The sequence below is a fragment of the Danaus plexippus genome, chromosome 6 (genome assembly GCF_018135715.1).
Source record: "Danaus plexippus chromosome 6, MEX_DaPlex, whole genome shotgun sequence".
NCBI lineage: Eukaryota > Metazoa > Arthropoda > Insecta > Lepidoptera > Nymphalidae > Danaus > Danaus plexippus.
The window spans coordinates 1,642,269-1,656,578 of NC_083540.1; the positions used below are offsets into that span (position 1 = coordinate 1,642,269).

General features: G+C 34.3%; 3 protein-coding genes across 3 annotated transcripts; 1 reads left to right on the plus strand and 2 right to left on the minus strand.

The window, feature by feature from the left end:
* Nucleotides 1-49: 49 nt before the first annotated feature.
* LOC133318696 (solute carrier family 25 member 32) lies at nucleotides 50-7,502 on the minus strand. Its single transcript, XM_032673141.2, has 6 exons — nucleotides 7,133-7,502; nucleotides 5,982-6,135; nucleotides 5,375-5,627; nucleotides 3,448-3,561; nucleotides 2,951-3,096; nucleotides 50-980 (listed from the first exon to the last, which is right to left on the minus strand). The coding sequence occupies exons 1-6, from the start codon at nucleotides 7,281-7,283 to the stop codon at nucleotides 836-838; spliced, it is 963 nt and encodes a 320-aa protein (XP_032529032.1). The 5' UTR covers nucleotides 7,284-7,502; the 3' UTR covers nucleotides 50-835.
* Nucleotides 7,503-7,709: 207 nt separating this feature from the next.
* Nucleotides 7,710-9,271, plus strand: LOC116779013 (mitochondrial-processing peptidase subunit beta). Its single transcript, XM_032673143.2, has one exon. It carries the CDS (start codon nucleotides 7,800-7,802, stop codon nucleotides 9,201-9,203), a length of 1,404 nt encoding a protein of 467 aa, XP_032529034.1. The 5' UTR covers nucleotides 7,710-7,799; the 3' UTR covers nucleotides 9,204-9,271.
* Nucleotides 9,272-9,395: 124 nt separating this feature from the next.
* LOC116779012 (conserved oligomeric Golgi complex subunit 3) lies at nucleotides 9,396-14,012 on the minus strand. The gene is made up of 11 exons (XM_032673140.2): nucleotides 13,787-14,012; nucleotides 13,383-13,562; nucleotides 13,060-13,186; nucleotides 12,821-12,969; nucleotides 12,457-12,710; nucleotides 11,861-12,079; nucleotides 11,602-11,741; nucleotides 11,281-11,438; nucleotides 10,288-10,932; nucleotides 9,951-10,133; nucleotides 9,396-9,714 (listed from the first exon to the last, which is right to left on the minus strand). Exons 1-11 carry the CDS (start codon nucleotides 13,937-13,939, stop codon nucleotides 9,454-9,456), a joined length of 2,469 nt encoding a protein of 822 aa, XP_032529031.2. The 5' UTR covers nucleotides 13,940-14,012; the 3' UTR covers nucleotides 9,396-9,453.
* Between the last annotated feature and the right edge of the window lie 298 nt (nucleotides 14,013-14,310).

Genomic DNA, 14,310 nt, shown 5'->3' on the forward strand with positions numbered 1-14,310 from the left:
TTTATCCAGGATATTCAAACAACCGGAAAAAAAAGAAAAACTCAGCTCATAACTTTAATTAACGAAATTTATTTGAAATAAAAAATCATCCATACAAACATGCCATTATACATAACGTGAGTAATTAAAACTAAACAATGCATATATGCTCTCACAAACCAATTTATTACCTTACCATGGTTTTAAACCCATTATTTAAAAATAAGACTGTTTTGAACTACTGAACTGAACTGAAATTTATTTCCATTGTTACATAACAGTACAAGCACTTGACATAATACAGGAAAGATTAATGAAGTCAATGTGTATGACATCACTAAACAAGATAGGAAAGTGCTTATGATAAAATAATGTTCGTCAGATATGCTTTCTGTATAGACTGGATTTATTACAATTACGAAACGTCCAAACAGCACTTAAATGAAGCAATTTAAATTTGTACTAACAGATTCACATGAAACTGAATATTGGACAAAGTATGCTATACTTACACTACCTACATTATTTTCATATGGCTTCATTGTAATTTCGTGTGTATTTTTAAGCCTACCGCTACATTATATCTACCAAAGGAACCAAGCACAGCCCTAGATGTATCAGGTAACTTAAAATTAAACTTTTGTGAACTTATATCAATAAAAAAAAACTATGACTCGAATGAATCACAAATTACAATGATAAAAAAACATAAAAGTTAAAATATCTAAACCTAGATTTGATTATTATATTTTAACAAATACATGTGCTACATAGAACACTGTAATAATTCTTTGATATACAAAAATATACCTTTAAATGAAAAGCAAACCCTCGGCAACATAGCTAGCAAAGTTTCTCAGGAGGGTAGTTTAATTTTCTGTTCACGTCTCAGCATGAAATGCGAGACATTCTCATAAGTAAGGAAAGTTATCATTGTGGCCGGGATGACGCGAACCAAGTTCGGTTTGAGACCTTTGTAGAAACCCAGCAAGCCTTCGTGTCTGAAATATTTTTTTTCACATATATTATTCATCATTAAAACCGTATATAATATAACATACTCACCGACAACACTAAACCGTCTTTTAAAATCCATACAAGGCTTCCGAGTTCGAAAAATAAAAAACAACACACCGATCGTCAATTTGCTATCATTTATTGATCACACAAATTGAAAAGGCGATTGAAACAATTTCTAGCTAATTATTATATAAAAATATACATGTCTCAGTGAAATAGTGGCCAGCCACCCATGGATACACTAAGAACTAATGATGCTAACACAACGCCTTCAAATAAAACATCACATTTTTTGGTTGTTATATTGATACATGTCAGCAAAAAGCCTTACAGTTGTCAATATGATATTTTAAACATTTTTTTTTGTCATTTTTTAAATATTTTCTTCCAATCTCTTTGTCATTATGATTGCTGTAAAAAGTCCTTATAAAAATTATAAATTATCGTTCAGAAATGAAACAATATTCTTGATTTCACATAACAATCATCATAAAAATAATATTAAACACAGACCTATTTTAGATTTAAGTATTTTTCCTGACATGTGACTAAATTCTAAATCACATTTATTTTTAAAATTTACCTAACGCTCTATGGATAAAGAAATTAATTCAGTGAAACATTCATTAAGACCTTTGTACTAGAATTGTGAATTTTCCTATATTTTTGTTTAAGTGATACTAAAAACAAAAATTTAACAATAAAGAACCTATCGTCGTCTCACCACACATGTAACGTTATGTAAAAGAGAAATAAAGAAAAATGTCTTTTACACAAAGGAAATCTTTACAAGACATTCTAAGTACTATTATCACAAAAAAAATTACAACTATATATCAGACGATCTGATGGGAAATTGTACTAAGAGATTATATATACAAAAATATAACCAACAAAGAGAAACACAACATATGTCGTGAGACAGGCATTATGTATCATTGGCTTATTTATCATAATTTTCTCTTCAAGGAAATCAAACAAAATGTTGAATTAATTAAGTGCATTCGATAATAAAGCCAGTGATAGACATTCATATGATATAGATGATAACGACGCTATTTCACTGCCTCATATTAAGCTTAGTCTACATCTTTAACGGGCCACACAATACAGTACAAAATGACAAAAATTATATAATGTTAATAAAAGTTATTGTGATTATATTATACATTTTTTTCTACATTATTACTTAGTTCTCGATTTAAATATCACTACATAACAGAAACCTGTAACAGCTAAACAAATAAATAATTATATCACGGTCGTCAAATTAAATAATTTTAATGTCCAATGGAACATTAAATTTATATAATTTTTTTTTTAATAAATACATTATTTATTCCCAGATACTGCAGAAATGTGTACTTCCCTTTCCATAACTTGCGACGAGTTATAGAAAAAAGATAATGCCCTTTTTACCGTCAAAATTTTTCAGTTAAATTTTATTCTTTTATACGAATCATTATATTTCGTGCATAGTGTACACAGGGGTCCGGCAAATATATTTCCAATAACTTGTACAATTATAAGTTTACAAATATTTGTTAAAATTAATGTCAAAAACTTAAAAAAAAAACATCAGGATATTTCACAATTCAAAAAATGCATGATAACTTTCGTTTTTATAATACGCTTACCTTACAGTCGCATTCAATGCACCTGACAGCTGTCAAAATCAAACGCTCCGTATGACAACTGAGAGCCGTCAAATGCCAGTGCGACTTATGACAACTGACAGCTGTCAAAATCGAGCGAGCGAGTTTGATAACTGACAGCTGTCAAATAGTTTAACGAAAAACCTAACCGTCAGAAATAAAGTAAATTTCCCATCAGATAGCATCAATCGTTATTGGTGAACTTTTCCCATATGAGCATGACGAGACAAATGTTAGGCGTTACATGTAGGAGATACGGCGTGAGGCCTTTGTAGAAGCCGGCGAGGCGCTCGTACCTCCAGGTCTCTGTGACGCAATGCCAGGCGCCGCTGTACACGCGGTGCTGGTCCTGGAGCCGCGCTCGCACCACCTGGTAAGGGTACGTGGCCACAGCTGCTATCAGCTTTGATATCGCCGCGAATGTTAGGTATTCGGCCGAAGTCTGAAATTATTACATTTACACTTTATTTTAGAGCCAACTTTATACAGTATTGGATGTTAGCTTGAAAATATATATCTCAACTACTTAACAGCTTACATTACATATAATAAGTCATGAACATTATATAAACGAACTAATCAGTATACGGACGACAAATTAAACACATTTAGTCACAACCACTTACGAAGTACATTGTTTTATTATATTATCAAAGGCACCATTTTTAGAAGCGAGAATTTTGAGAGCGAGACTTATAAATTGATAACATGAAATGCATCATAACAGTTCTACTGCAACATGTTTTGTAAACAAAAGCACATATGTAATTGTTTGTAAACTTTATTGACTCACCAATTTTATATCAATAGGTAGATTCCTGTATTGGTTGTACCTATTCTTCATTTCCTCGTAGGTCATGAACTGCAGGGCTCCGTGCGAGACGCCGAACATACCGGGAATGAATCCCTGGAAGACATGTTCCAAAATCATCAATAAACTCAATAAATAAAAAACTTTTTCCACGAACGAAAACTATCTAATAATAAGAATAACTGAAAACGATATGCGTACCTCAGAAAAATAAGCGTTGTTCAAGTAATATGGTATAGTTAATTTGATACAAACTAAATTTAAACTAAGATATCACTAGAGTTATTAATATTTTTGGACACTACCAATTATTGCACAATGAATACGAGAATTCTAGTCAAAACGATGTAAGCATGATACTTGTGACGTAATAACAAACACAAACGCATTCAAAAACAGAACACCGTGAAACGGAACATACTTTGCATTTCAATACTTTTCTTACTCATATAACCTTTAGAAATATTATTGTACAATCCCTACATAAGTTATAGTAAAAATAATAATAATATACCTACAAATCAATACATACACATATAATACTAAACAAGGTTACTTTTGTTATCACGAGTAACAAGTTGACAGTTGATCTACTTAATGGAAAGTGGAAAAAAACAGATTCCCGGAAACGTTATTGAACATTGAACAATCAGTGCATTCTACATTGTGCGGGCTTGATATTAAATGCACATACAATAGGTATTCAACGTATTACAAAAACTCTCGTAACAAATCAACGAAGTTGGTAACAAAGAATTCAACAAAGTAATTAAATAGTAATCAGTAAAATGAAAATGAATTTCAAGTAATTTGGTTCCCGTTGTATGATATCACGGGATTTGAACGAATGCCAAATCTCACGGCAACATTGAATGACATACCTAACCATTTTCTTTGTAACGTGTTTATTATCTATTCGACCATATGGTAGCTGGTTAAGATTCTTTTTGAGAAAATTACAAGACATACTATGGACGTTAAGAATAAGTTAGTTGACGTTCGAAATTCAAAAGTACACGAGTATTTATCGATCGCTCACAAAGTTCACATATAATTTAACGACCTAATTAATAATTTTCTGTAATATCATATAATTATTAATAGACACGTCGCGTTATATAATGTATATGTATTTTATAAAGTAACGTAAATATAACCAAAGTTAACATTTTCAATTATTATGAAATAATTTAAAAATAGACAACATTTATTTAAATTTCTTATAAATCTCGGTTAAATGCTTTTTTTTAAATCACGTTCTAAACTTTAGTTATTAGTAAACAATTATTATTTTTTTACATTTTCGAACGATTCCCTCCAAAATATGACAAATAAAAATGATTATACAATTGAATGAAATACAGTGAGAAAACTATTGAAAATATAATAAAGATAATTTATAATAATGCGGCTATATTATGATGGTCATAATATAGGGATTTAGCTTATTCAAATATGTAAGAAAAAGCAAGTAGTTTTATGACAAAGCATTTTGAATAATATCTTACTTATCTCCTATCAAAAAAGATTGATTGGACGGATAGTAATAAAGGAAAATGATTTTTTTTGATAAATTTTTCCAAAAAATGATATTTTAAGTATTTCTTCAACTAATGTGTAAGTAATTTTAAAATGTTGAATAACTGTATATTTTTTAACAAACCACATACATCCTTGTGTTACCTCATACATGACTCGTTAACATTCAATGTTTATGCATTTGTATATATTATGACAGGCCACTAATTCTCATTATTTCATACAATGTATCATGTGAAAATGTAAAAGCTTTAACGGAGCTTAGTTAAAGTAGATAAAAATTTAAAAATTTATTGAGATTTCACATGCAAGAAAATTAAATACCCTCACTTAAAGTAAAGTGTTAAAAAACATATAAAATATAACTCACCCTGTATAATCCCCTAACACCTTCTGTCCTATAAATCTTCTTCAGGCCATCAACCATCCCCCTGTAGCGTTTGTTATCAGCGATGTTATGCTCCTCGCTGTATTGAAGGCACAAACGAGTCTTAACCACCCATATAGGATTGGTCATGACTAAAGACAGCACCCCGGCCTGTGCAGCGGCCAACATATGAAGACCTGGGCCCAGTGGTGTACGAGCGTTCCCACCTTGTATCCAAGTCTTTATAGCATTGTAACTGGAATAATAGACACAATTCAGTACAATCATGTATAAAATATGTTTGGAGTTAGAGTACTACAAATATGCACATCTGTTTATGTCATGCATTATGTATGTAATGGCTTTATTAGCATATTAACCTCTTTGTAAATTTACAACAAACTGAACATACAATTCAATAAATATAGAATCTGCCACTAAAATAACTTTGTATTTGATTTAATATTTTGCAGGGGTCGTACTTTATTGGTAGAGTTGATATAAAAAACTTCCATTAATTAGTTTCTTTCATTCTATAAAAACACTAATTATATTTAGCTGATTCGGTTTAAATTTGTTGAATTTTAGTGAAAATATGAATGTCACTTACAATAAGAAGTAAAAGCCCCAGGCGGATCCCGAGCCCCACACATTAGGTGTGACGCCTCTGTACAAGCCTCGGACTCCTTCCTTCTTGACAATGGTGACAAAAGCACTACCAAGGCCATCGTAGCGTGGAACGGTTGCGGTTCTTCCATCATTAACTGTATATAATATACAAATTTAACAAATGGAGCACTTAATAAATAAGAATATATTTTTAAATTCACCTAAAAATAAACAAAATTTATATTTACATGCTTAAGAAGTGCTTATTACTGTATATTGGTAATAAAAATATATATTTTTAAATTTGCTCCAACCAAAGGCCAAAAGTCAAATTGATCAGGAAATTCTTTTGTTTTAGTGTAATACTTAACTAATCAAGTGTAGAGAAATAGGGTACCACATCTTATATCTACTATACATCCAAGTTTATATAAATGTGTAATAATGAGGTTGTATAGTTATAGAGAAAGCATTAATAACAATTATTATTCAAGGATTTTTTCATATAATAACTTGCTTAACATCAGCATGTCAATTCCGACCTCAATTAACATCCCAATTGAAGCATTATTTATTCAGAGCTATAAATAAGTGACATGCTGGCATACAATGAAAAATTATGAATGAAATGTGTTTTAAACACAGAACATCAACTTTTAAAATGTAATAAATACGATTTAAGATGATCTTAAGTTTGATAAATTATAGTACAGTCTTTATAGAGATGAGAATTGAACAAGATGTTTATTTATATTTATTTGTGTTATTTATTTTAATTAAATAGTCAGTAATTTTGTCTAAAAGTAATATTAATTTTGGAAGACTTCTAGCCCAACTGCAGTGTGCATATAATGTACTAGTGATCTTTGATCATGTAAACAAATATTGTATATACAAAAGAGGTCATAACTAGAATACATTGAAATTAGAGATATAATTGCATCAGATGTTTTTTTCCAGGTTCATGTTTATTAAATTTTCAAGTCCAAGGTCATGAGGCCTTCTATGGTTTCCTATTTAAATTGTATTCGTTGAAAGAATAACGGACATTAGAATTTTAATTTGGGCAGTAACTTAAATTCTTGCATTTTTTGTTAAATTTTTTTGCAACTGACAAGTGACAAAGCTTGGTCGCAACTTTATAATACTTACCAGCGAAACGAATTTTGATTAGGTCTAACGGATGCAGAATTAACGTTGATGTAACACCACCTGATATGCCAGCTACCAGGTGCTCGTATTTGATGTGACTAAGAATTGCGAGTTTAGAAGACGACGAATTAGGATTCTTCATTGTAGTCATGACGATAGAATTTAATCACCAGTAAAACATTGTGCTAGGTTCGTTATAATGCCTATAATTGCCGGACACTTTCCCCAGTTAGTTTAGCGAAATTAACTATAGTGCGATCTTCACTGTACATCATTGCTTTCGTAATATTCCGATGAAATGGAAAAGGCGTGAACGATATGATTTCCACATGATTTCTTTCATGTAATTCTATAGACCGTTCCTTTACACGAGTTCAGAATATTAGGTACCTACGTTAAGTTTTTAAACAATTTATGTTCATAAAATTTAAAGAACAATTAATTATTTTAAAAACCAAATTCTAAATTAACATTTGCTTATATATTTGAACGTATATTAAATACGATATTTTATTTGTCTTTTTAAGAAAATTTTATATTCTGTGGTAGTGTAACCCATACAAATGATTAAATTTTCAGACGTACCCTTTTTGACATCTAGCAAGAATATTACACATTACGTAAAGGAGCGAGCAAAAATTCATAAAGAGCAAGGATACAGAGAAAAATGTTGAAAGTCGCAAATACTTTACGATTGGTATCTAAAAAGGGGAACAATGCTCGAGCCTTGGCTACAGCAGTTGGTTATAAACAGGCCTTAGTTAATGTTCCCCCAACTCAGTTAACAGTACTGGATAATGGAATCCGCATTGCGTCTGAAGATTCTGGCGCTGCTACTGCGACCGTGGGGCTGTGGATCGACGCTGGATCAAGGTATGAGACATCCAAAAACAATGGTGTTGCACATTTCTTAGAACACATGGCTTTCAAAGGTACAAGTAAAAGGTCGCAGACAGACTTAGAATTACTTGTGGAAAACATGGGTGCCCATCTTAATGCTTACACATCAAGGGAACAGACAGTATTTTACGCAAAATGTCTCGCTAACGATGTCCCAGTCGCTGTTGAAATCCTAGCTGACATCATTCAAAATTCATCGCTCGCTGAACCCGAAATCGAACGAGAACGAGGAGTAATTCTCCGGGAAATGCAAGATGTTGAAAGCAACTTGCAGGAGGTTGTATTTGATCACTTACACGCTACAGCGTTCCAAGGTACTCCTTTGGGTCAAACCATTTTAGGACCCACTAAAAATATCAAAAAGATCTCCAAGTCTGATCTTCAGCAATACATTAAAACACATTACCAACCAAGCAGAATTGTGCTCTCAGGAGCTGGAGGAATTGAACATGGTAAACTTGTAGACCTAGCCCAAAAACATCTTGGTGGTTTGAAGAACACTCCAGTCGATGTCCCCGAATTAGCTCCTTGCCGTTATACTGGTTCAGAAATTAGGGTCCGTGATGATTCCATGCCTTTGGCTCATATTGCCATTGCTGTTGAGGGTGCTGGCTGGACTGACCCTGATAACATTCCTTTAATGGTTGCCAATACACTTGTTGGGGCTTGGGATCGTTCTCAAGGTGGTGGCACCAACAATGCATCTTATCTGGCGAGAGCTGCATCTGCTGGTAATCTATGCCACAGCTTCCAATCATTCAATACTTGTTACAAGGACACCGGGCTCTGGGGCATCTACTATGTTGCTGAGCCCATGCAGATTGAGGATATGTTATTCAACATTCAACACGAATGGATGAAACTGTGTACGTCCGTGACCGAAGGTGAAGTCGAAAGGGCAAAGAACATCCTCAAGACAAACATGCTGTTGCAACTGGACGGAACAACCCCAGTATGTGAGGATATTGGTCGCCAGATTCTTTGCTACAACCGCCGCATTCCCATCCACGAACTCGATGCGCGCATCAATGCTGTGACGGCTCAGAATGTCCGCGATGTTTGTTACAAGTTCATCTATGACCGTTGTCCAGCCGTAGCTGCTGTTGGACCCACCGAGGCCCTGTTAGATTACACCAGAATCCGTGCCGGAATGTACTGGCTCAGGGCGTAAACATGTAGTTACTAACATTAGTGAAATTTGAATCATTTAAGACAACCCTATTAAACCTCCTGTCCAAATGTCAGTTGTTTTATTCAATTAAAACACTATGTCTTTGGTGTATGTATTTATTATAGTAACATAAGTAATAAAACATTGTAAATAAACAAAATCTAACCATGTAAATGTTTTTGATTGATAACATTATATAGAATGGTTACTTATGTCAATGTTTTGTGTAACTACATTTACAGTTAATAAATTAAACATCCTGTATCGCCTTTTCCTCAGTATTTTTGCTCTCCGTTTCTGGTATACTAGTGACACTAGGTTTTCTGACGGTCGCCTGCTTCTTCTTCCCATAAGGCAAAACAGCTTCGCTATGGCTAATAAGACTTGCTGAAGAAATGAACACCGAGACCTGTTCTGGAGTAGGACAAGCCACTATCAAGGTGTCTTCGTATGAGTAACCCAAGTTCGTCAATAGCTGTTCCATTTGGACGAAATATCCAACGACATTGTTCTGAAATTAAATACAAATATTTAGAAATGTTATGTAATCTGCAATTTTCACATTAAGTTTAGTCAAGCTAACTTTATTAACAACATCGCTTGAGTGTTAAAAATTGAGTTATAGGTATATTACTAATTGTTGTTCAATATTCCACTTAAAAAAATATGTATTAGTGTCCTACACTTCAAAATGTTTTATACCAAATAAATCTGAATTGAAACACGCTATTTTATCTCAATACCCACTCGTATAGGTCTGAAAAGAATGAACTCTGTTTCCTTGTTGGACAGATAGAGCTGCATTGATCTTTGTAGAGGCGCGAGATGTGTCTTAATGCGCTTTTGAGTTTCCTTGATGACGTGTCCCAGTTGATCTGGAGCAGCCCACGGCTGAATTTTCAGTTGATCGGCTGGAGTGAATGCTTGTGCCTAAAACAATTAAAACTCTTGTTGATACATAAGTGATTTCCTACAATTTATTTAAAGGCAAGTTAGAAGGCAGGTAATGTTTAAACTTTACGATAATCGAAATTATACTTTTTTTAATGTAACAAATTTACATGTCAGCGATGACGTCACAGACCTTTTCAATCAACTCAGTCAGCGGTCCAGCCATGATTTCCGTGGCGCACTTGATGAACGTTTCGCAGCACGCCTTCAGCTGTCGGTCGACCTCCTTCCTAGAGTCCAGTAAGTGCTCCTTCACCATCGGCGTTCCTTCCAAAAGGAACTCCAGTAAAGCGTTATTGCTGTTCAATGAAAATATCTGCCTCGGCTTCTGGATCAGACCGTAAGCGGCATTCTTCATGTTGCTGAAGTCTAATGTCGTCTCCTTGACGACGAAATCGACTTGGAACGGTGCGATCTGTTCCCTGAGTATGAGGAGATGCTTTATCTGGAACAGTTCGCCGTCGACGCTCGTCTTCGTGGCAGATATTTGTTTGGCAGCGCTGTCCACGCTCTGGACGCATAAAGATATGGCTTCCTGTGCTAGGCCTTGGAAGACTCGTTTTTCTAGACAGCGGTACAGTCTTGACAGTGCGGCCAGGGTTCTCCTGACCCCGGGGTACCACATGCCGTGAAGATCAGCCGGCGATGCTTGGGGTCTTCGTTGGGCCTCGATATTAATGTTGGCGACCTCCTGAGACGTTGAGGATGTATCGGACACCATCGAGTTCCGCGAATCACTCCTTTTCAAACTTTGCTCCTGAAGGGACAGCGCTATTTGCTGAAAAACGATAAGTTTATTTACATTTGTCAAATAAAACAGACGTTGATGAACATTCTAACTACATTTAATTTTTAACATTAATTTAATTTTAATATTAAAAGTGATATCACTATCAAATCTAGAATAATATAACCCTATATGAAAAAACTATAAAATGAGTTCAAATAATTTAATATTTTATAATGGCATGTAATTCCTTTCATGAAAAACTACATTCGATGTGCGCGTCCTTGGACAAGAATATCACTAACGTGTAAGACTGGTTGTTCTGGAATAGGTAGTGATAAATATTTAAGAAAAAAGTATACTTATCGGTAATAAAAATTATAGCCATTATATATTAACCTCCATCATGAGTAGTTTGTCAGGGTAGGCGAGGTCTCCGGGCGCTGGTCGGTATCGTAACACGTCGTCTCGGAGGTGAACATGAGCGCGGTACACGAGCCGCTCCTGGGCGTCCTGGAGGAGAGAGCGAGCCGCAGCACCCAGAGGAGATAGAGCCGCTGAGGAGGGAAGACCGAGGAACTTATTGAAAAGGAAGTAGAAAAATATACGCCGACCTTTGTTATGATCTATATATACTGGTAAAATTGATTTATCGATGACAAATCCTAGCAAAAACATATCGCTATTCTCAGTGTGTGGCGTCCTACGTGTGATACGTACGATCATCATTAACCTGTTCCTCGATGACCTCCACCCTCAGGATGACGCAGAGCTCCGCGAGCGTCTCCAGGTGGTTGATGTGGATGATCTGAGGACGCAACGTTTCGTACAGGCCGTTGCAGAGAGACTGCAAATACTCTCTGAAATAAAATGCATAGATTGGGACTCTGATAGTGGTAACCAGCGCGGCGGAGTTTATGACTTAGCGCTGGGAAAAATACCTTCAATCTAATCTACCTAATTATACTGAAATACTGACTGTAACGCGGGCGAGGAATGTGTGAAGAAGTTGGTGTACAAGGAACATTCGTCCTTGAGTGCGAGAGCCAGTAGGGAGCAGGCGGAGCGCAGTAGAGCGCAGTGGTCGCGCTCGTGACGGCGAGTGGCGGCCGACAGAGAGGAATCCACCGCGCCCCCAGCCACGGACCAGCGACGAGACGAATACTCACGCTGAAGGGACGACAACAGACCAGAATAACTGGAACCATTCAATTATATATGTGTCTCTTCTTTTAAGGCTCTAGTAATCCAGGTTTCCAATTACGCTAAATAATACAAAACTTTTAGTATATACAAATTTTATACTAAATGTGGTCAGTATTCTATGAAATTCATTTTATACAAGATATTTGCCTGTTTTATCGCACTGTTTTTTTGGGCAGGCGTAATATACCATACTACTACACTATCTATTGCACATATACAAAATATCATACAATTTAATGCAATGGTTTTTCAGTGATTGTGTACAAAAGCTCAGCCACTCAACACAAACTATTTAATTTTAGTTTTAATTAATATTTTAAAAGTATTAAATAATATTGTCTATTTGAATATCAACAAAGTCTAACATACTCCTCACTATGTTCCGCCCTTTTCTCAACTTCACTGATCACCATCTTTAACTTGGGTGCAATGGCTAGGAACTTCCCGAAATACACAGCGTATGCTGTGTCCACATTTTCGCTATCATTAGTTTCGTCAGGTGTCAATATCTGTTCCGTGGCATAATTTAGAACGTTGTTTACATAGTTTTGTATCAGAGATATGGCTCTGTTTTGAAGGTGACGATATTTGAACGAGTACACCTGGGCTTCTTTAAATGAACTCTGTAAAAAACAATTGAAAGCAGAATAGCACAATATGTCATATAATATAAAACTACCAAAATATTTAATAAAAGTACAATACAATGTCTTGTCAGATAATAAAGGCTTACATTTGCTCTCATATAATCCAAGCATTCATCAATTTTTGAGAGAACATTGAAGAAAGTTTCGCTGTTCACAGACATTGTGCTACTATTGAGACGTTGGGCCAAATGTTCAACTTGGGTGAAGTAATGCAACTTTTGTTTGATATCCTCCCCTAAGGAAACACAAATATTATCACACATTTTCTTATAACAGTTATAATTTTGATGATCAATAAGATTTAAACATCACCCTCAATACTTACCAATTTCGGTGAGCTTGTTCTGATCTGACAGCAGTTGTTCACTCATTGTATGTAGAGCATTTGTCTTGTTAGAGACCAGATTATACTCATTAGTTAATTTATCTAGATCCAGCATGGTTGCATTTATCTAAAAATTTTAACAATTCCACTATAGAGGTAAACAACCATATTTGCCATTCCTACCAAGACTTAAGTTTTCAATAACATAAGTATTTTAGTCAAATTCATATTCATTAATCAATTTAATGGAAATAAATCACTTACAAACCAAATCTCAGCTTTCTGTTAAGAATCCATATCTTAAAATTATCATGAACGTATACCTGATCTGTAAGTGCTATGCATTCATTTCTCCGATCTTCCAACTGTTTCTGGTAAGCCAAATATGGTTCATCATTTGCATTTAAGCTCTCTTCATTCAGTTTGTCATACCAATTAAGAAAATCAAAAGTTGTTTCTATTTGGGGAACATTGCTATCTACTTGTGATGGATCTTGTGTCCCCTGAAAAGTCTTTAATTAAATTAAAACTTTCGGAAACAAATACCATCAGAACATTATTTTACATTTATATCCTGCAAAAATATTACGTTGTAACAGTCAACGAAGATGCCTATTTAGCATTAAATATTATAAGTATATATTTTTTAATATTTAAACAATTACAGGACCATGTAAACATGTAATTATTGTTTTAGGTATAAATTCTAAAGATAAATAGTACACACATCATCTTCATCAGGCGACAGTATTAGACTCTCCAAATCCAAAATTGCTTCTCTCTGGCTTGAAGTAAGCGGGGCTAAAGGAGTATCAGAAGAATCCCATAAAAGCAATTTATTTTGAATCTCCTTTAAAGTCATATTATCCATTTTATTCATATAATGTCCTATTTATTATTTTAACTAAAATATAAACACAATTCCGTTTTATATGTCATGTTGTCAATGACATATTATCTTGATCAAGTTTGACATCAGCTAAAGCTGACGTCAATCTTAGCTTGTCAATTGAAGTGTTGGTAACTAGATAAAAATAAAGACATCGACTTTCTTTGTAATTATTACCGTGATAGTGTTTGACTGTCTTTTATTTTGTAGGTAAATAAAAATAAAAATATAGATGTTAAGCTCCCTATCCCAGTAAAAGCTTGTTCGCTATTACCTTGACAGGGAAGTAGTTACAAAACTTGAATTCAAAATGGTACTACATAGACACAGACAATCTGTTTCAAACAAAATTATCTTATTAA

Bases quoted from the DNA above. Each gene is read 5' to 3' on its own strand.
- LOC133318696 (XM_032673141.2), bottom strand. From the start codon at position 7,283: ATGACTACAATGAAGAATCCTAATTCGTCGTCTTCTAAACTCGCAATT. The intron at 5,628-5,981 runs GTAAGTGACATT...CTATTATTCCAG, and splicing joins TGGGGCTTTTACTTCTTATT to TTACAATGCTATAAAGACTT. The intron at 981-2,950 runs GTACGAGCGCCT...AAAATATTTCAG, and splicing joins TGCGTCACAGAGACCTGGAG to ACACGAAGGCTTGCTGGGTT.
- LOC116779013 (XM_032673143.2), top strand. From the start codon at position 7,800: ATGTTGAAAGTCGCAAATACTTTACGATTGGTATCTAAAAAGGGGAAC.
- LOC116779012 (XM_032673140.2), bottom strand. From the start codon at position 13,939: ATGAATAAAATGGATAATATGACTTTAAAGGAGATTCAAAATAAATTG. The intron at 11,439-11,601 runs GTACGTATCACA...TTCCCTCCTCAG, and splicing joins GGAACAGGTTAATGATGATC to CGGCTCTATCTCCTCTGGGT. The intron at 10,933-11,280 runs GTTAATATATAA...ATCGTTTTTCAG, and splicing joins ACAAACTACTCATGATGGAG to CAAATAGCGCTGTCCCTTCA.